This window comes from Ranitomeya variabilis, chromosome 4 (genome assembly GCF_051348905.1).
Source record: "Ranitomeya variabilis isolate aRanVar5 chromosome 4, aRanVar5.hap1, whole genome shotgun sequence".
In the NCBI taxonomy this organism is placed as follows: Eukaryota; Metazoa; Chordata; class Amphibia; order Anura; family Dendrobatidae; genus Ranitomeya; species Ranitomeya variabilis.
This window is the reverse complement of record NC_135235.1, coordinates 458,504,555-458,526,449: the sequence shown is the minus strand read 5'-3', so window position 1 is coordinate 458,526,449 and position 21,895 is coordinate 458,504,555. Positions and strand designations below refer to the sequence as shown.

At 46.1% G+C, this 21,895-nt stretch overlaps 1 protein-coding gene across 4 annotated transcripts in view; it reads left to right on the top strand.

The window, feature by feature from the left end:
• The window catches only part of CDK5RAP1 (CDK5RAP1 mitochondrial tRNA methylthiotransferase), an 84,853-nt gene that overhangs the window by 41,776 nt on the left and 21,182 nt on the right, over positions 1-21,895 (top strand). For 3 of the 4 annotated variants that reach the window (XM_077251629.1, XM_077251630.1, XM_077251628.1), the window contains exons 8-10: positions 2,229-2,459; positions 11,483-11,580; positions 20,640-20,695. In XM_077251629.1, the coding sequence (XP_077107744.1) occupies positions 2,229-2,459; positions 11,483-11,580; positions 20,640-20,695 (385 nt within the window). The remainder of the gene's footprint in view (positions 1-2,228; positions 2,460-11,482; positions 11,581-20,639; positions 20,696-21,895) is intronic. The other variant, XM_077251632.1, reaches the window with a different exon arrangement.

The following is a 21,895-nucleotide window of genomic DNA, read 5'->3' as shown; positions in this document are numbered from 1 at the left end:
CGTACCGCACTGTGCATGTGTCCACCATTTTATTCCTGGAAGAAGACCGGGGGATGGCGGAGGTACTGGGGGGATCGGGGGACCCCATTTCTCTCCTCTAATATGCTAGATCATATCAGAGGAGAGAGAAATTAGTGGACAATTTTTTTTGTGCTATTGCCGTTATTCGGTGAATAATGGCGATCACAAGACTGGGGATTGTAAAAACAGACCCGAATCATGTTCTACGGGGTCTGAGCTATCCGCGGTAGCCGAAACCCCGGAGATTTTCCAACGCTGGGCCACTATACCCTAATTTCTCAGCGGCGTTAAAAAGCGGCGCTGAGGAATAAGTACCCTTAACTGCCGCTGTTAAAAGACATATCATTGGTCGTTAAGGGGTTGAAGAGGACTTTTTTTTTTTACCTACTGGCAGCTACTTGCTAACTACCTGCCTGCTCTACACGGTGCTGGCTAAGAGCGGTCACGGACCGCTTCTGCCAGCGATTCTGCATAACTCTTTTAATACTACCCACATTAAAAATATTCTTTAGGGTGTCTGAAGCATTCACATTGCACAATTCCAAGCCTGATGTTACTTCTTTTCCCCATGAATTCCACTTCTGCCATTTTTATGAACAACAAAATTGAATGATCAAAAAATAATCCGTGATGTGTCAGGAAATGGCATGAATGTAGCCCATAAACTCAGCCCATCACTCATGCAAGTTTGCCTTAGAGCCCCCTAACCCAGTGCTTCATGAACTGAGACAGTGTTTAATAAATTAGAAACTCCTCAGCATTTGCAGAGGTGCAGACAGGAAACCGCTTTGCCAAAACATGTCACGTGTTTCATTGGCTTGCATCAGCCTCTAATTTATCAGAATATGGCAGATGTCAGAAGTTACCTAGACTGACCTTTTATGTACCAATCCTAATAAGAGTCCTGGAGTATGATATGCTATGCCTCATAATAAATTTGGTTCATCTTTGAGCTGCTCCAGCACCTAAAATGTGAAATCTGCTCTAGCTATAAGCTGATGTTGATTTTGTCTATCGTTTATACCACAACGCAAAAAAAGATAGTAAATCCATCCCACAGTCATGAAGGGTGCTGTTGAGGTACACACTGGATTTGATAAATTTTCCTGTTTCAAGTTCTAATCGGCACATCCTGTTATTTTTTTTCAGTCACTGGAAACCTCACACACAATATTCAAAGAAGAGCCAAATTTAGACCCTTCCCAATAGAATTTGGTTTGGGTGCTCAATAGAAGATATTGCAGTGTATTGCATTCAAGTCCTCTTGTAAAAAAAAAAAAAAAAAAAAATTAAATTAAATTTAAATGGTATTAAATTGCTTTGGAAAATAATGCCAAGTTTAGCCCCTTTCTGATAGATGATGTGCGATAAAGTCTTATGTAAAAACATAAAAAACATTACAGGTCTCAGAAAATGTTGATATAGCCAAATTATTTATTTATATTTTATTTTTATACAAATTTCCAAACTCATTTTGCTATCTAAAAAAAGTTTGCACATTTGGAATCACTGTAATTGTAGTACCTGGAGAATCATAGTGCCAATGTAATGAAGCCTGTGAATAAAGAGCCCAAAAACTATTTGCAATTTTGTCACATTTTGAATTTTTTTTTCAGCACATTACCTGATACAACGAATGGGTCTCATTCAAAAAATACAACTCATCCCACAAAAAACAAACCCTCAAGCGGCCATATCGACAGAAAAATAAAAGTTTTGGCTCTTGGAAGAAGGGGAGGAACAAATTAAAGTGCAAAAAAAAGAAATGAAAATTACCATGTCGGGAAGTGGTTAAGACATAAAAATTCCAAAACAATGCATTTTAATGGATGTTAGGGGGTGGTGAATACCATTGTATTCCGTGCACGTGACTACATTGTCCAGATTGTATGGCCACTTGTTGACTGCATAGGTTACATGCATTTATGTTGCCACATCTGCAGCACAGACAGGAATAAACTGGAAGAATCTCTTAAGTTTCAGGAAATTTACAGTAACAAGTGACTAATGGTTATTTTATCCTGTTTTTTTTTTTATTTTATTCTTTGTTGTCAGGCTAATTTTTGAAAATTCCAAACAATCCCTTTAAGGATCAAACCTGTCATTAAGCTTCTATATGAAATAAATTCTTAGTATTGCTGAATGTCTATATATCAAAAACATAATTTATAAGCTGTGCTTTTATTCCATGTTCTGATTTTTCGTAGGGTGTTAAGGAAGTGACTTTACTTGGTCAGAATGTCAATAGTTATTGTGACACATCTTCGGCTCAGTTTCCTACTTCTGGTACCTCTCACCTTAGTCGCAGCTTCAGTACAATCTACAAACCTAAACAAGGGGGACTCCGATTTGTGGACCTTCTGGATCAGGTTTCCAGAATAGACCCAGAAATGAGAATACGCTTTACATCCCCACATCCTAAGGATTTCCCTGATGAGGTTGGTTATTGATGAGCATGGATATTATTTAAAATAAGTGCATCCACTTTAGGGCCCTTAGGGAATGTGAAAACAATGTGAATGATGAGATTCTGCTGCTTTACAACCACTCTTTACTTGTACTAAATGCAGCTAAATAATAAAATGGTCCATTAACTACAGCATGTTGACAGTTTCCAGGTGGCAAAATGAGATTTTTTGGACTTTGAGCTGTGTAAAATAACCTGACTAAGTAAAAAGGAATACAAATTTTGCTAACCCATTAATGAACATGCCTAATAAAAAAATGAGAAAAAAAATCAGTCAATAAAGAAATCGGGGCTCTAGAGTCATCTCTATTCATTGCTATTAGGGATGCCAGGAAAAGCCAAGTACAGTGCTCTACTTTCACTATCACTCCCATAGACACTAAATGGAGCCGAGGTCGAGCATGCTAATCTCTGCTCTATGCAAGAGGGGGCCGCAGAGCTCCAATCTCAGGATCACTTGGGGTGAGGTTCACAGCAGTTGAAACCCCAGCAATTAGAACATTTTTCCCTGTCCTTTAAATAACTTGATTTACTGGGAAAAACTCTTTAGCCCCTTAGTACATATGGACTTACTGGTGCATCCATCCTGGTGTCCCCAACAGTGGAAAGGGGGCTTAAAGACTGAGCTTTCCTCAAACTTGATAGATGCCAGTTGTGTTGCAAAGTTGACATTTGTCTCTACGGTGGCTGGAGTTGAACTCCAATTGCTGCTGTTAACCATTTAGATGCTTCTGTCAATTTCTAAAAATGACAGTTAAATGGTGTGCTCGTCCCATCCGCCCGCGTAATGCAATTACGCCCTACCCATGAGCTACCATAATGGCCAAGGGCTTCTATTTTCCCCTGTAACTGTCATTTTTGTACTTATGGGAAGTTCATCCACTGGCTTAGATTCATAGATGATTATTTACACTACAAATGCAATTCTATGGTATTATAGTATATAAGATAAGCAATTCAGGTACCCGTAGGGGATATTTGTTAAAAATATAAAGAGTTGAAATAACCCTTTACCTACCCCATTAAAATTAAGGAAAGGAAAAAAATTAACATCTGATATTGGCACGTCTGTAAAAATCTGGTTTGTCAAAATATAAAATTGATTAACCTATATAGTAAATGCTGTAAAGAGTCCAAAAATCAAATAGTATTTTTCAGTTACCACACCTTCCTAAACATACAGTAAAAACCTATCAAAAAGTCTTGCTTACCTCGAAATGCTATCAATGAAAAGTCAGAAAATAGGGATTTTTGTGTACTCACCGTAAAATCCTTTTCTCCGAGCCATTCATTGGGGGACACAGACTGTGGTGTATGCTGCTGCCACTAGGAGGCTGACACTAAGTCATACAAAGAAAGTTAGCTCCTCCCCTGCAGTATACACCCTCCTGCTGGCTCTCAGCTAACCAGTTCGGTGCAAAAGCAATAGGAGATGAATAACAACATATGAGCTTACAGCATGTCATGTTATATATGAGAGTATAGCATATCAGATTGAGCTTACAGCCTGTCATATTATATATGAGAGTATAGCATTTCAAATTATAAAAACAAGCATAAGCTAATACCAGGGTGGGAGCTGTGTCCCCCAATGAATGGCTCGGAGAAAAGGATTTTACGGTGAGTACACAAAAATCCCTATTTCTCCTTCGCCTCATTGGGGGACACAGACTGTGGGACGTCCCAAAGCAGTCCCTGGGTGGGGACAATATCAGATCAGGCCCTGTGTAACCGCTACTTACAAGTGCGCCACCGCGGCCTGCAGAGTCCGCCTGCCCAGACTCACATCTGTGGAAGTGTGGGAATTATAGTGCTTCAAGAATACATGCGGACTGGACGAATCCGCAAGCTTGCAGGCGTGCCTTGCCGACGCCTGGTGCCTAGAACCCTCGATAGACAGGGAGACAGGCTGACATCTAGCACGGAAGGACTCCTGGATGGTGAAACAAATTCACCATGTTATCATGGCCGATGAAATGGCTAAACCCTTCCTGAAAACGTCAGGAAGCCTTCCTCTACCGTCAGGATGCCCAAATAAATCGTCCAACCGTTGGAAGGACGCCATCCTCGAGACGTACCTACTCAGAGCACTCACTTCATCCAGAATATGGGGAACTCATTCCATTTTGTGTACTGGGGCCGAAACAGATGAGGGAAGAACTATGCCCTCAGAACAGTGGTAATACAATACCACCTTGGTAACAAGCGATGGGGATGGCCTGAGGACAACCTTCCTTGAAGGTATAAGGGAGAAAAGTCTGAAAGAGCAGAGCAGCTAGCTCCAAAGACTCGTCAGAGTGAGGATATCGCAGAGAAAAAAGGGTGACTTTCTCTGATAGTAAAGTCTGCCCGGATGAAAAGGAGTCTACTGTAAGGCTCCTAGGACCATTAGGGTCCCAATGATCTAGGACCATAAAGGTCCCAATGGTCTAACGGTATGCGATAGGGAAGAACTACGTGTGAAAACTTCCTGTGAGAAAGTCCCTACTTGCAGTTTTGCTGCGATAAGGCGGGAAGATACTAGCTCCGCAAACAAAAACTGACGTGGTCAGTGCGGATCTCGGAGGATCACTGGGGCCCCTTTCTGCTTCCGAAAGGCTTTCGGAAGTACAGTAGTGGAAGGGGAGTTATGGAAACTGGTACCATGGCAGAACCAGAGCATGGAGTGTGATGGCTCTTGGATCTCGAGGCCGAACCACGAACATGAGTACATTGGCAGTCAGTCAGGACGTCATCCGACCTACAACTGGAGAGCTCCAGTGAAGGCAGATCTGATGGAAGACCTCGGGGAGAAGTTCCCACTGACTTGAGGCAGAACCCTGACGGCCAAATTTGTTTGCCGTCCAGAGTTCTACTCCTGGGATATATACTGCCGAGATCACCGAATGATAGATCTCGGCCCATCAGAGAATGTGAGGTACCTCGGTCATGGCGCCTGACCGCGGCGACCTGCTAGATGATTGACGTATGGCACCGCCGTGGCATTATCCAATTGAATTCGGATAGGGTGACCCACCAGAAGGCATTGGACCTGCTGTAGGACTATCGTTCGGATCTCCAGAGCAATGATAGGGAGAAGAAGACTGGCATTGGTAGTTACTAGTAACCATTGAACCGGGAGAAAGGCCCCGGATGAAGAAGGAGCTCAGAGACTATCATCTGAAAGTCTGTTTGACTTTCTAAAAACGAGCGGAGCAAAGGAAACCGCTTCCATTGTAGTCACCATTTTTCCTCAGAACTTTCCTAGCAAATCGAATGAAATGAGGGGGTGAGTAATCAAGTCCTCAGAACTCTCCTTGCACGAGCTCCCTGTTGAAGGGCCATGACCTTGTCTCGATGGAGAATTACCATCCTTCTAGAAGTGTGCAGGATCATCCTCAAAAAGGATATCTGCTGGGCTGGAAATGAGGAGAACTTGTCTAAGTGTAGATGCCAGCGCAGGGGAGAGAGTATCGCAAGTGATATAGACAACTCAGCGTAGTCCTGGAAGGGCGGCTAGACAGTTGACCAAACAGGGCAGGACGAGCACGCCTCTAGGGTGCAAGAGAAACATGACATCCGCCATGACCCGTTCGAACACTCTGGGTGCGGAAGCAAGGCCAAAGGACAAGGTTGTGACTTGAAAATGCTGTTCACGAATGGAAAGGCGAAGGAATTTTTAAAGAGGGTAAGCATCCCGAATGTCGATGGATGCCGGAAACTGCACCATTTTCTGTTGAAGTAATGACTGAGCGGAGGAACTCCATCCCTAGAAGGAGGACCATGTCAAAGTTTGTTAGAAGTTTGAGGTCCAGGGTCTTACTTTTCGTTCCCCTGTTTGGAACCAAGATCCCTTAGATCTAGACTGTGCTGGACAATCCATATACAATCCTTTGTCAGTATCCCGCTCAAAAGATTTGATTGGCCAGTTGTTACTGGTGTGAATCAAGGTAGTTAAGGTCTCCAGCCAGGAGACCATTGCTCTAGCAATCCAAGCGGCGGCTAGCGAGGATAGAGCGCTGAACCCGAAGCCGCAAGACGGAACTAACCAGATTTACTATCTGACAGTCCACGGTATTTTTAATTGATGACCCATCGAGTAGGGATACTGGTAGGTATATCACAGTAGATTCTACCCGGTTAATCTGCCCGTGGCAGAATGTGCGGCTGCATCCAGCAGGTCATAGTCTCTTGCCATCGCCGCTCTCTTTTGACGGTGCAGAGATAAAAATTAGGAACCCTCGATCCATCAACCTCTTAACAGGGAAGTGGAGAGGAATTGTCCGCCTTCTTGCATCATCCGCTAAATAGTAGTGATGCAGAGGGGGGTGCCCGTACGCCAAAAAATGGTGCCTCTGTACATCCACAGAGTTCAGGTCTCCGGGTGGACAGGACAGGTTGTCTGGCGTTAGGCCTGGATGCAGAAGAGGAAACATGGAGGCGACACTCCATGTGCTCGTCTGTTCATGGTGTGGGGAGATCGGTGCCCTTTAAAGGACCCGTCGCCCTTAAAAATCAGGCCAGGCATGGCATCCCACGTAGAGGCTACTGTCCAGTGAATCGCTTATCCAAACTGAATGGAAAATGCTCTACGAGGGAGTTTAGTCTCCTTATGAGGGACACTGCGTAGTCTAGAGCAGAACCAGAGTCTTCGTCAATGTACCGAGATTGGTTACTCTTCTCTGAAGCTCTGGCAAGTTCAGGCAATATCCAATCCATATTCAGAGCCTTGTTGTCATCAAATCATTGGTGAGGGAGCAGGAAACGAAAAACTTCCATTTTCTAGATGCCTGTATGTCTCTAGACGCCTGTGCGTTTCTAGAATATTTGCGGCCCCTGCTAGCCGACGGCTCCCATGTAGGATAAGGACCATGTATATCGGTCCTGCGAGCACTCTGAGCCACAGAGGGTACACAGAGGGATTCAATCTCTTGGTCAGAGAACCATGGATTGCGGTCAGTGATGAAGTCCACTGAGGGGAACTAGAGGATAAGCTGGGGTTGGCAGCGGAGGGCTCCTCTGATTGATCATGCGCCCTTAAGACCAGGGAATACTGGTCATGCGCCATTAAGACCAGGGAATACTGGTCATACACCTTTAAGACCAGGGAATACTGGTCATGCGCCTTTAAGACCAGGGAATACTGGTCATGCGCCTTTAAGACCAGGGAATACTGGTCATGCGCCTTTAAGAACAGAGAATACTGGTCATGCGCTTTTAAGACCAGGGAATACTGGTAATTTGCCTTTAATACCAGGGAATACTGGTCATGCGCCTTTAAGACCAGGGAATACTGGTCATGCGCCTTTAAGACCAGGGAATACTGGTCATTTGCCTTTAAGACCAGGGAATACTGGTCATGCGCTTTTAAGAACAGAGAATACTGGTCATGCGCCTTTAAGAACAGAGAATACTGGTCATGCGCCTTTAAGACCAGGGAATACTGGTCATGCGCTTTTAAGAACAGAGAATACTGGTCATGCGCCTTTAAGACCAGGGAATACTGGTCATTTGCCTTTAAGAACAGGGAATACTGGTCATGCGCCTTTAAGACCAAGGAATACTTGTCATACGCCTTTAAGCCAAGGGAATACTGGTCATGTGCGTTTAAGACCAGGGAAAAACTGGTTGTGTACCTTTAAGACCAGGGAATACTGGTCGTGTGCCTTTAAGGGACTTGTCAGGTACTTCCTTACACGGTACTGATGTAGAGTCGATGTGCCCCTTTAATGCAAAAAAAACGTCGCCCCAGTGTGAGCCGGCCAGGTGGACCAAGATGGCCACCGGGAGTTGCAGAGTTGATAAAATCTCGTAGAGAGCGAGAAGCGCCAATTTTGGGAGGCGGAGCCACGGACACGATGTTGAATAGGCCCAAGCCGGGGCCTAAATTTCTGTAGCTGACGAGCGACACCAGCGGGGCGTTCCAGGAGAGACTTCCGGGATGCGGCCTACACATCGGCCGAAGCCGGGGGCTAAATTTTTGCAGCCGGCCGGAGCGTTACCTCAGGGAGGTGGGCCACAAGAAAGTGGCTGAGGCTGCCTGTCAGCATGTGGATATGCCTCTGAAGATGGATCCACTCACCATCGGTGCGCGTCCCGGCATGGAGCCGCCGCGAATGTGGGTTTCAGCGCTGTTCTGTGCAGCATGGACGGTGCAGGGATAAGCCTCAATCCATCATCTGTTTATTAGGGAGGTGGAGAGGAAACCGTCCGCCTCCTTGTGCCATCCGCTTTCACATTGGTGGGACAGTGGGGGCTGCTCGGACGCCATAGAGAGGGGCCTCTGTACATCCATGGAGTTCAGTCCGGGTGGACAGGGCCAGTTGTCCGGCATTAGGTCTGGCCCCAGGAGAGGATACATGGAGGCGACACTCCATGTGGTCGCCTGTTGCTGGTGTGGGGAGATCGGGACCGTGAAGGAACCGTCGCCCCAGAAGTGAGCTCAGGCATGGCTTCCCACGTCGCAGGAAAGGGTACGGGGTGGTATACTCCGCATGCTCGCCTGTTGATGGTTCGGGGGTAGTGTTGAGCATTCCGATACTGCAAGTATCGGGTATCGGCCGATATTTGCTGTATCGGAATTTCCGATACCGAGATCCGATACTTTTGTGGTATCGGGTATCGCAACAACATTAATGTAATAATGTGTAAAAGAGAGAATTAAAATAAAAAATATTGCTATACTCACCTCTCCGACGCAGCCTGGACCTCAGCGAGGGAACCGGCAGCGTTGTTTGTTTAAATTTCGCGCTTTTACTTGGTTACGTGAAGTCCCGGCTTGTGATTGGTCAGGGCGGCCATGTTGCCGGGACGCGGACCAATCACAGCAAGCCGTGACGAAATTACGTCACGGCTTGCTGTGATTGGTCCGCGTCCCGGCAACATGGCCGCCATTAACCAATCACAAGCCGTGACGTCACGGGAGGCTGGACATGCGCGTATTTTAAAAAGCGCGCGTGTCCAGCCTCCAGTGACGTCCCGGCTTATGATTGGTCACGGCGCCATGTTGCCGGGACGCGGACCAATCACAGCAAGCCGTGACGAAATTACGTCACGGCTTGCTGTGATTGGTCCGCGTCCCGGCAACATGGCCGCCATTAACCAATCACAAGCCGTGACGTCACGGGAGGCTGGACATGCGCGTATTTTAAAAAGCGCGCGTGTCCAGCCTCCCGTGACGTCACGGCTTGTGATTGGTTAATGGCGGCCATGTTGCCGGGACGCGGACCAATCACAGCAAGCCGTGACGTAATTTTGTCACGGCTTGCTGTGATTGGTCCGCGTCCCGGCAACATGGCCGCCCTGACCAATCACAAGCCGGGACTTCACGTAACCAAGTAAAAGCGCGAATTTTAAACAAACAACGCTGCCGGTTCCCTCGCTGAGGTCCAGGCTGTGTCGGACAGGTGAGTATAGCAATATTTTTTATTTTAATTCTTTATTTTACACATTTATATGGATCCCAGGGTCTGAAGGAGAGTTTCCTCTCCTTCAGACCCTGGGAACCATCAGGAATACCGTCCGATACTTGAGTCCCATTGACTTGTATTGGTATCGGGTATCGGTATCGGATTGGATCCGATACTTTGCCGGTATCGGCCGATACTTTCCGATACCGATACTTTCAAGTATCGGACGGTATCGCTCAACACTATTCGGGGGAGATCGGAACCTTGAAAGGATCCGTCGCCCCCTTCACTCCATTAATTAAAAAATAAAAATTTACAGAAAAGTAAAAAATAAAATAAAAACGTTGGGGTCTGAAACAGACCCGTGTGCCTCCTACAGACACTAAGCAAGAACTGGTTAGGCTACTTTCACACTAGCGTCGGGCTCGGTCCGTCGGGCCGACGTTCCCGACGCTAGCGTTGTCTCCGCCGCACAACGGGGGCAGCGGATGCATTTTTCCAGCGCATCCGCTGTTCCATTGTGAGGTGCGGGGAAGTGCGGGGAGGGGGGGGCGGAGTTCCGGCCGCGCATGCGAGGTCGGAAAAAGCGGACCGTCGTGAGCAAAAAACGTTACATGTACCGTTTTTTGCTCCCGACGGTCCGCCACTGCACGACGCATCCGTCGCACGACTGGTGCGACGTGTGGCAATCCGTCACAATGCGTCGCTTAATGTTAATCGTGAAAAAACGCATCCTGCAAACACTTTTGCAGGATGCGTTTTTTCGGCAAAACGACGCATTGTGACGGAATGCAGTTAACGCTAGTGTGCAAGTAGCCTAAGCTGAGAGCCAGCAGGAGGGTGTATACTGCAGGGGAGGAGCGAACTTTCTTTGTATCACTTAGTGTCAGCCTCCTAGTGGCAGCAGCATACACCCACGGTCTGTGTCCCCCAATGAGGCGAAGGAGAAACAAGCCTTCATACAGCTCTATCAACAGAAAAATAAGAATGGTATGTGTCTCGAAAAATAGCGAGGCAACAAAACATTTTTTTTTATTTCCTCTGAATTATTTCTCGCCTTAATCGTAAAACTGGACAATCCTACTACCGGATCACTTTTTCTATACAATGAACAACATGAAAACAAAAAACAATGGCTGAATTGCATGTTTGTCATTTTATCTTGGAATTTTTTTACATGATTTTTCAGTACACTGCATGGTAAAATAAATGGTGTCATTGAAAATTACCGGTACAACTCGTCCTGCAAAAAATACTCCTACAATGATAAAAAATAAAAAAGTTATGGCTCCAGGAAGAAGGGGAGGAAAAAACAAAAGCATTAAGAGGAAAAATAGCTGCGGCGGGAATGAGTTGAAGATGGAGTTCCTTGTTTAATAAACTTTCCGTTCACGGAGAGACTCTTGCAGTAGTTTTATGTGAGCAGACATCCAGAAGTTTGAATTAGCTTTCATGGCTCAGATACCCCAACTCATCATTTGTAATCTCCAGCACAAAGTGCGCAGAGGGTTCCGTCATTGCTTTTTACCCCCAAGAGTCCAACAGAAAAAGGAAGCATACTTTAGGATATATTGCATTAGTATGATATTTTTGTTTTTCTTTTAAGGTTTTGTATTTAATACGAGAGCGGCATAACATCTGCAAACAAATTCACATTCCAGCTCAGAGTGGAAGTAACCGAGTTCTAGAAGCCATGCGACGTGGGTAAGTTTTATCTTTGTTTTATCGTTCTCTGTTTTCAATCATGAAATCATATCATACAAACTATTTTTTCAAGAACCCCATGTGGACTTTTCTTTGTATGGTCTTGTTTTCAGTTTTACAATAAATATGACACCATTCTAAATAATGCACCCCACAAAGTCCACAGAACCACAGTCAAGAAGGTTTTTTTAACTGTTCAGGTGCTTCACAGGAACTAAAAGCAATGTGGAAGAAAAAAATTAACATTTTACTTTTTTTCAAAATTGTTTTACTTTAGCCCATTTTTTTTTTTTTCACAAGGATAACAGGAAAAAATGGACCTGTTTTCTCCTGAGTACGCCAGTACCTCATATGTGGGGGAATGCTATTGTTTTGGCACACAGTAGGGCTCCGTAGGGAAGGCACACTGTTTGACTTTTTCATCGCAAAAATTACATATCGCGTTTGGAGAGCCCCTGATGTGACTAAACAGTGGAAACCCCCCCCCAAGTAACCCCATTTTGGAAACTAGACCCCTCAAGGAATGTTTCTAGATGTTTGGTGAGCACCTTGAAGTCCCAGGCGTTTCACAGAAGTTTTAGAACAAAGAGCCGTGAAAATAAAAATTAAAATTTTTCCCACAAAACTGGTTTCTAATCCCTTTCCGACGTTGGGCATAATAGTACGCCAACGTTGGACTCCCTCCCTCTGATGTGGGCTCCGGCAGTGAGCTCACATCTTTCCCAGCACATGTCAGCTGTTTTGAACAGCTGATATGTGCCCGGAACATCCGCGGGTGGAATCGCGATCCACCCGTGGCTATTAACCCGTTAAATGCCGCTGTCAAACTCTGTCAGCATCATTTAACAAGCTCCTAGCAATCGCGCCGGAAATCTGCCCTCCGGTGACCCCGTCACGTCATCGCTGGTCACCGGTGGGTTGGCATGACAACCAGAGATCTCCTGGAGACCTCTATGGTTCTCACTGCCGACTTGCTGTGAGCGCTGCCCAGTGGTCGGCACTCATAGCAAGTGATTAATTCAGCTACATATAGGCGATCTGATCATTACCTATATGTAGCTGAGCCGATCGGGTTATGGCAGCTTCTAGTCTCCATGGAGGCTATTGAAGCATGCCAAAAGTAAAACAAAAAATGTTTTTAAAAATATGAAAAAATCTAAAAGTTCAAATCACCCACTTTCGCCCCATTTAAAATAAAAAAAATAAATAAAAATAAAAAAATCCTACACATACTTGGTATCGCCACCTTCAGAATCGCAGAATTGCCCGATCAAAAAAAAAAAGGATTAACCTGATTGCTAACTGTTGTAACGAGAAAAAAATTCAGAATTTCGTTTTTTTGCTCGCCGTGATATTGTATTAAAATGCAATAATGGGCGATCAAAATATTATATCTGTACCAAAATGGTATAATTAAAAACATCAGCTTGGCACACAGAAAACAAGCCGTCATCCAACCCGAGATCACGAAAAATGGAGACACTATGGATATCGAAAAATGGCGCAATTTTTTTTTAACAAAGTTTAGATTTATTTTTACCACTTAGATAAAAAAGAAACTAGACATATTTGGTGTCTATGAACTCGGAAAGACCTGGAGAATCATAATGGCAGGTCAGTTTTAGCATTTAGTGACTCTAGTAAAAAAAAAAAAAATGTGTGGGATTGTACTTTCTCTTTGCCTCACTGGGGGACACAGACCGTGGGTCAGGGACGTAACTACCGCGGTCGCAGCTGCGACGGGGCCCAGACTACTTAGGGGCCCCATGGACAGTAGTGAAGGAGAATGAAATCACCCATGATGACCCACCATTTGTGAGTGACCCGCAGCAGGGAGCCGTCACCGCAGGTCCTCCAGTTACATGGGGGAAGATGGATTCAATGCGGTCACGTGATCCAACCTTGTGACCTGGAGAGGCATGTCCACAGGTCCTTCAGACCTTCAGCCACAAAGGAAAGGAGAGGACTGGTCTAAGGCAGCTGCCGCAGCTGCTTGGGTGGGTGGCCGAGTGCCGTAGCTTGCACTTTTTAAACCTAAAAAGCTGCAACTTGCTGTTGCTGCGTCGTCCTCCTCCTGCTGCTGAGGGGTCCCTCAAGCCGATCTTTATTTGTCCTGTTATTTGCAGCTGTCCAGAGGTATGCAGACATAATTTGTATGTGAGTAGTGGCGGGAAGCAGGGGAGGGGTGGCGGGGGCTCTCTAATTATACTTACCAACTCCCCGCGCGGTCCCTGGACGTCCCTGCTTCTTCCAGCACTGCAGATTCTTCCTGCACTGAGCGATCACATGGTCCCGTTCATTACAGAAATGAATATGCGGCTCCACCTCCCATAGAGGTGGAGCCGCATATTCATTTCTGTAATGAACGGTAACTGTGACAGCTCAATACAGGAAGAAGATGCAGCGGTGGAAGAAGCAGGGATATTTACCGCTCCTCGTTCCGGTGCGGCTCTGTCATCAGCGTCCTCTGGCAGTGACGCTCAGGTCAGAGGGCGCGGTGACGTAGTCAGTGCGCGCCCTCTGCTGAATGTCAGTGCCGAAGACGGAGCCGCACGAGGAGCAGCCAGGTAAATATTGAAAGTGCCGGGGGTCCTGAGCGAAGAGAGGTGAGTATGTGATTTATTTTTTTTATGGCAGCAAAAGCATAAGGGGCAAGTGGCTATACGGAGCATCTTATGGGGCCATAACGCTTGTGCAGCACTATAAGGGGCAGTGACTGTGCGGAGCATCTTATGGGGCCATAACACTTGTGCAGCACTATAAGGGGCAGTGGCTATACGGAGCATCTTATGGGGCCATAACTCTTGTGCAGCATTTGAATATCTTTTGCTTTAAATACTGTATTTAAATATGCCTATATTTATTAAATATTGCAACAAAACTATAGTGTGCAAAATGAATAGAAAACGTGAATTTGGGTGGAAAATATTTTGGCATGGGGGGGGGCCCTATTTGAAAATTCGCACCGGGGCCCATAACTTTGTTGTTACGCCACTGCCGTGGGTGTTATGCTGCTTGCCACTAGGAGGACACTAAGTGATACAAAGAAAGTTAGCTCCTCCCCTGCAGTATACTGTAAAAGCGGATGGCACAAGGAGGCGGACGGTTCCTCTCCACCTCCCTAACAAAAGGGATGATGGATTGAGGTTTATCCCTCTATCCCTGCACCGTCCACGCTGCAATACCCGACATCCGCGGCGGCTCCATGCCGGGGCGCGCAACGATGGTGAGTGGATCCTGCCTGCGATGGGCTTCTGCAGCGGGATATTCACAGGCAGTCTCAGGCTTCCCTGTGGCCCACCTCCCTGAGGTAACGCTCCAGCCGGCTACAAAATTTAGCCCCCGGCTTCGGCCGATGTGTAGGCCGCACCCCGGAAGCGCACTGTGGCGCCCTAAGGCGGCTCTGCCTGTTTTCCTGGCGCTTTTCGCCTCGCACGGAAGCGCTCAATTTTCTCGACCAATGCAGTGCCCCTCACTTCTACGCTGGCTCCGGCTGCAGAAATTTAGACCCCGGCTCGGGCCTATTCATGGAAGTCTTGAGGCTCCGCCCACGTCGTGCCTGTGGCTCCGCCCCCCGAATTGGCGCTTCTCGCTCTCTGCGAGATTTTATCTAAAGGCGCATGACCAGTGTTCCTGGTCTTAAAGGCACATGACCAGTATTCCCTGAACTTAAAGGCACATGACCAGTATTCCCTGGTCTTAAAGGCACACGACCAGTATTCCCTGGTCTTAAAGGAACACGACCAGTATTCCCTGGTCTTAAAGACACACAACCAGTATTCCCTGGTCTTAAAGGCACACGACCAATCTGAAGCTGGTCATAAATGAGGAGCCCTCCGCCGCTGATCCCAGTTTATCCCAGTGTAACTAGTTCCCTCAGTGGACTTTGTCACTGCCGCAACCCATGGTTTTTCTGACCAAGAAATTGAATCCCTCCGTGATCCCTCTGTGGCTCGGAGTGCTCGCAGGCCCGATATACATGGTCCCTCTCCTACATGGGATCCGTCGGCTAGCAGGGGCCGCGAGTATTCTAGAAACGTACAGGCATCTACAAAATGGAAGTTTTCATTTCATGATCACTCTCCAAGGATTTGCTGACAACAAGACTCTGAACATGGATCGGATATTGCCTTGGACCTGGACTTGCCAGAGCTTCAGTAAAGGATGACTCGCCTATTTATATCATCATCCAATCTCTGTACATTGACGAGGACTCCGGTCCTGCTCTAGACTACACAGTGTCCCTCATAAGGAGACTAAACTCCCTCGTAGAGCATTTGCCGTCCAGTCCGGATATGCGATTCACTGGACAGAAGCCTCTACGTGGGACGCCATGCCTGGTCTGATTTTTAAGGGCGACGGGCCCTTTAAAGGGCACCGATCCCCCCACACCATCAACAGACGTACACACGGAGTGTCGCCTCCAGGTATCCTCTTCTGCATCCTGGCCTAACGCCAGACAACCTGTCGTGTCCACCCGGAGACCTGAACTCTGTGGATGTACAGAGGCACCCTTTTCGGGCATCTGAGCACCCCCCTCTGCATCACCACTATTTAACAGAAGATGCAAGAAGGCGGATGATCCCTCTCCACTTCCCTGTTAAAAGGATGGTGGATCGAGGGTTCCTAATTTTTAACTCTGCAATGACCTGCTGGAAGCAGCCGCGCATTCTGCCTCTTGGCAGATTAACCGGGTACAACCTCCTGTGGTTTACCTACCAGTATCACTGCCCGATGTGTCATCAATTAAGAATGCCACGGTCTGTCAAATAGCAAATCTGGTTTGTTCCGTTTTGCGGCTTCGGGTCCAGCCCTCTACCCTCCCTAGCCGCCGCATGGATTGCTAGAGCAACGGTCTCCTGGCTGGAGACCTTAACTACTTTGATTCACACCAGTAACCCTTTCCTGAAGACAGTACAGCTGGTCAATCAAATCTTTTGAGCGGGAGACTAACAAAGGATCGTACGTTCCTACAGCCCCGACCAGCAGTGAAAGGGTTGTCCAGGACAGTCTAGATCTAAGGGATCTTGGTTCCAAAAAGGGAAACGAGAAGTAGGACCGATCCCGGACCTCAAACTTCTAACAACCTTTCACAAGGTTCTTCTTCGAATGGAGTTCCTCCGCTCAGCCATTGCTTCAACAGAAAAAAGGTGCAGTTTCTGGCATCCATCGACATTCGGGATGCTTACCCTCTTCAAAAATTCCTTCACTTTTCCATTCGTGAACAGCATTTAGGTCACGACCTTGTCCTTCGGCCTTGCTACCGCACCCAGAGTGTTCGCAAGGGTCATGGTGGCTGTCATGTTCCTCTTGCACCCTAGAGGCGTGGTCGTCCTGCCCTGTTTGGCCGACTGTCTACCTGCCCTTCCAGGACTACGCTAAGTCGTCTATATCACTTGCGATACCCTCTCACCTGGGCTGCTGGCTAGACTTAGACAACTTCTCATTTCCAGCCCAGCAGATATCCTTTTTGAGGATGATCCGGTACTCTTCCAGAAGGGTGGTAATTCTCCCTCCAGACAAGGTCATGGTCCTTCAACAGGGAGCTCGCGCACTTGATCACTCATCCCCTCATTTCACTCGATTTGCTGGGAGGGTTCTGAGGAAAAATGGAGACGACAATGGAAGCAATTTCCTTCGCTCCGCTCGTTTTCTGCAAGTCAAACAGACTTTCAGACGATAGTCTCTGAGCTCCTTCTTCATCCAGGGCTTTTCTCCCGGTTCAGTGGTTACTAGTAACTGCCAATGCCAGTCCTCTTCTCCCGATCATTGATCTGGAGATCCGAACGGTAGTCCTACAGTAGGTCCACTGCCTTCTGGCGGGTCAACCCATCTGAATTCAATTGGACAATGCCACGGCTGTGCCATACGTCAATCATCTAGCAGGTACCCACGTTCAGGCGCCATGGCCGAGGTAACTCACATTCTCTGATGGGCCGCGATCTATCACTCGGTGATCTCGGCAGTACATATCCCAGGAGTATAACTCTGGGCGGCGAACATATTCAGCCATCAGGGTTTCGCCTCAAATGAATGGGAACTTCACATGGAAGTCTTCCATCAGAACTGCCTTCACTGGAGCTCTCCAGTTGTAGTTCGGATGGCGTCCAGACTGATCTCCTGTGTACTCGAGTTCGTGGTTCGGCCTCGAGATCCAAGATCCACCGCACTGCATGCTCTGGTTCTTCCGTGGTACCAGTTTCCATAACTCCCCTTCCACTACTTCCGAAAGTTTATCAGAAGCAGAAAGGGCCCCAGTGATCCTCGGAAATCCACATGGACCACATCAGTTTTTTTGCTTGCGGAGCTGGTAGCTTTCCGCCTTTCTGCAACAAAACTGCAAGTAGGGACTTTCTCGCAGGAAGTTTTCACACGTAGTTCTGCCCTATCGCATACCGTTAGATCATTGGGACCTTAATGGTCCTAGGAGTATTACAGTAGACTCCTTTTTTCGATCCGGACAGACCTTACTATTAGGGAAGGTCGCCCCTTTTTTCTCTGCGATATCCTCATCCGGACGAGTCTTTGGTGCTAACGGGTCCTTTCAGACTTTTTTCCCTTATTTCCTTCAAGGCAAGGTTGTCCTCAGGCCATCCCCGTCCCTTGTTACCAAGGTGGTATTGTATTACCACTGTTATGAGGGCATAGTTCTTCCCTCATCTCTTTCAGCACCAGTCCACAAAATGGAATGAGTTCTCCATATTCCGGACGGAGCGAGAGTAGGTACGTCTCGAGGACGGCGTCCTTCCGAAGGATGGACACTGTATCTTGGGCTTCCTGCCGGTAAGGGGAAGGCTTCCTGACGTTTACAGGAAGGGTTTAGCCGTCTTCATCGGCCATTTAGCCTGGTGTATTCCTTTCACCATCCAGGAGTCCTTCCGTGTTAGATATCAGCCTATCTCCCTGTCTATCGTGGGTTCTAGGCACCAGGCGTCGACAAGACACGCCTGCAAGCTTGCAAATTCGTCCAGTCAGTCCGCACGCATTCTTGAAGCATTATAATTCCCAGACTTCCACAGATGTGAGTCTGGGCAGGCGGACTCTGCAGGCCGCGGTGGCGCACTTGTAAGTAGCGGCTACACAGGGCCTGATCTGATGTGGTCCCCACCCAGGGACTGCTTTGGTACGTCCCACGGTCTGTGTCCCCCAATGAGGCAAAGGAGAAAGAGGGATTTTTGTGTACTCACCGTAAAAAAATTTTCTCCGAGCCAATCATTGGAGGACACAGCTCCCACCCTGGTATTGGCTTATGCTTGTTTTTATAATCTGATATGCTATACTCTCATATATAATATGACATGCTGTAAGCTAATATCTTGTTACTGATCTCCTACTGCTTTTTTGCACCGAACTGGTTAGCTGAGAGCCAGCAGGAGGGTGTATACTGCAGGGGAGGAGCTAACTTTCTTTGTATCACTTAGTGTCCTAGTGGCAAGCAGCATAACACCCACGGTCTGTGTCCCCCAATGATTGGCTTGGAGAAAAGGATTTTACGGTGAGTACACAAAAATCCCTCTTTTTGCAATTTCACAGCATTTTTTTCCCGTTTTCTAGTATTCAACATGGTAAAACCAAAGGTGCTTTTCAAGAGTACTACTCGTCCCGCAAAAAACAAGCCCTAACATGCCCATTTTGCCCAAAAAGTAAAAAAAAAATAAGGGGTTAACCTACAGGTGGCTCACGAAACTTTATAGCCTTTAGATGTGAGAACAAAAAAGTAATTTTTTTCCACTAAAATACTGTTTTCGCACCAAAATTATAATTTACACGAGGGTTAATGGAAGAAATTGGACTACAATGTTTTATGCAATTTCTGTCGAATGTGGCAATACCCCATATGTGGTTGTATACTGCTATTTGAGCACTTGGCAGGGATCAGATGGAAAGGAGCACTGCTTGGCTTTTAGAATGCAGATTTCATTTGAATAGATTGTGGGCTCCATTAGCTGAGCCCCCGAGGTGCCAGATCAGCAGAAATCTCCCCTTGTCCTATTGGAAACTTTACTGCCTAAGGAATTAATCTTGGGGTTTAATGAGTATTTTGAACCCATAGGTGCCTCACAGAATTTTATAATATTGAGACTTGGGAATAGGACATTTTAGTGGTAAAAATGTGCCGTAATTGTGTTTGCTGCAAGTGTTTAACTGAACCCCATAATTTATTGCACAAATTCTCCCGAACGTATAGGTGATGCCCTATATGTCGTCAGAAACTACTGTTAGGCCACACGCCAGGGCTGAGAAGGAGGCAGCGCTATTTATTTTTTGGATCACCGATTTTGCTAAAATAGTTTACGTGCAACATTTGCGGAGCCTCTAAGGTTCCAGGACTCCAAAAGTGACCCCATTGTAGAAATTGCACCTCTCAATGAATTCATCTATGGCAGCAGGAGCTATTTTGTAACATCCACGACCCATACATTGTGCCTCCATACAGTATAGCGACCCCCACATTCTACTTCTGGTGACAGGCACTCCGTAAATTAAGTGCTCTCTCCCCACTGCAATGATGCCAATCATGTGGCCACGTACTGTGGTTTAGGCACAGTGGGACTCACAAGGAGAGGGGCATTTGAATTTCGGAACACAGCATTCACTGGATTTTTATTTGAGTGGGCTTGAGCCATGACTCTTTTTTCCAAACCTTTGTTCTACCAATATCGTGGGAACCCCGATCTTTCCAGTGACTGATGACCTGAGTGGGGGCTGGTTTTGTGATGTATAAATTAGGGGTTTTATTGGTAACATTTTGGGGTACATAACATTTTTGATCGCTACCAAAATAAGGCTGGGATCACATTTTTGTGTTCTGCGCTGAGCACTTTCGTCTGGGTTTCCATGTAAATCCCATGAAAAAGCGTTTCAAACGAAACCCCCAACGGAATCCCCCATCATAAAGAGGCAAATGGAGACACTTCGTACTCTGTTTGACGTCTGATACTGTGGTATCCATCTTTTCCACACAGACCAGTCCAAAGTGGCTCCATCTGTAATTTTTGATGAAATATGAAAACACATTAAAATGTCATCATTCTTCCTTTTCCTGGTTTGCTTCACAGGTACACAAGAGAAGCTTACCTAGAACTTGTACAAAATATTCGAGAGCACATCCCAGGTTTGTTATCATTTCCTCTTGTATTTTCATGTCTTCCATGTAATCAAATTTCTCCAGCCTCAGAGATTATATTATGCTGGAACAGGGCTGTGGAGTCGGTAAGCCACAGTTGCGACTCCGACACCTGGATTTTATCAGGTTCCGACTCCGGCTCCGACTCTTTCATAAATGGCCAATTTGTAACAATAAATTTACTGTTGTAAAATATTAACATCGTGCTTATTCAGTTTCTCACCATCATATAAGTAATCAGACCACTTAGAGTAAAAGCTATATTTATTAGAATACAATTAGAATATAGCAAATAACTTTTCTAAACTTTTCTAAACTCTTGTAAGTAAATATGCAATAAACACTGTTATGTAGTTAATAAGAAGAAATCTATAAATTTGTCCTCAGAAAAAGTATTGCCTCTGTCAGATCCCCCTTCAAGGATGCCCTCAAATCTGATCTAATTATTTTGAGAGCAGAGAACAACCTCTCTACACTAACTTGGGTTGGTGGCAAAGCAGTAACCACTCGGGCAACATCTCTGACAATGTCAGGATACAGAGGAATCGCTTGTTGCACTGTTATTTTTGATGAACGGTCAAATTTCTCAATTTCTTTTAGTGCACATGAAAAATTCTGCTGAAATGTACTGGCTGTGTTCTTTGATGGGGATGACTCTTCTATGCGGGAACGCTTTGCACAGTCCTTGTGATCCAAATATTTTTCTAAATTAAATTCTTCATCAGTTGATGAGGGTGAAGATGTGGCAGGACGACCAAATTCTTTTTGTTCCTCCTGACTATTCTGCAACCCTTTCATCCTTACTGCTATTTCAAACAGAGCTTCTTTTCCTTTAGTTAGCTGTTGATCATCTAGAAGAATCCGATGCATTGGATCTACATAAACAGCTGCCAAAAGAATGTTATTTTGTAATAGTAGCTCCTCTCTCCGTTTCATTGATGTAACAATGCCACTTGCAATTAACCCTCCTCTTTGGGACAGGCGAAACATCAGGTTCTTCCACTCCTTTAAGAACATACCTGGAGTTAAGTCCTCTGCTTGTAATTTTTTAGTCACTGTAAATGGGTGCTCTAGCAATTTTTTCAGCTCAGTCACCTGATTCCACTGACTTTCATTTAGCGTCAGTTGAGGGTTAGCCATGTCTACAAGAAAAGTTTTCAGTTCAACCAAGCGCTGAATCATTAAGTA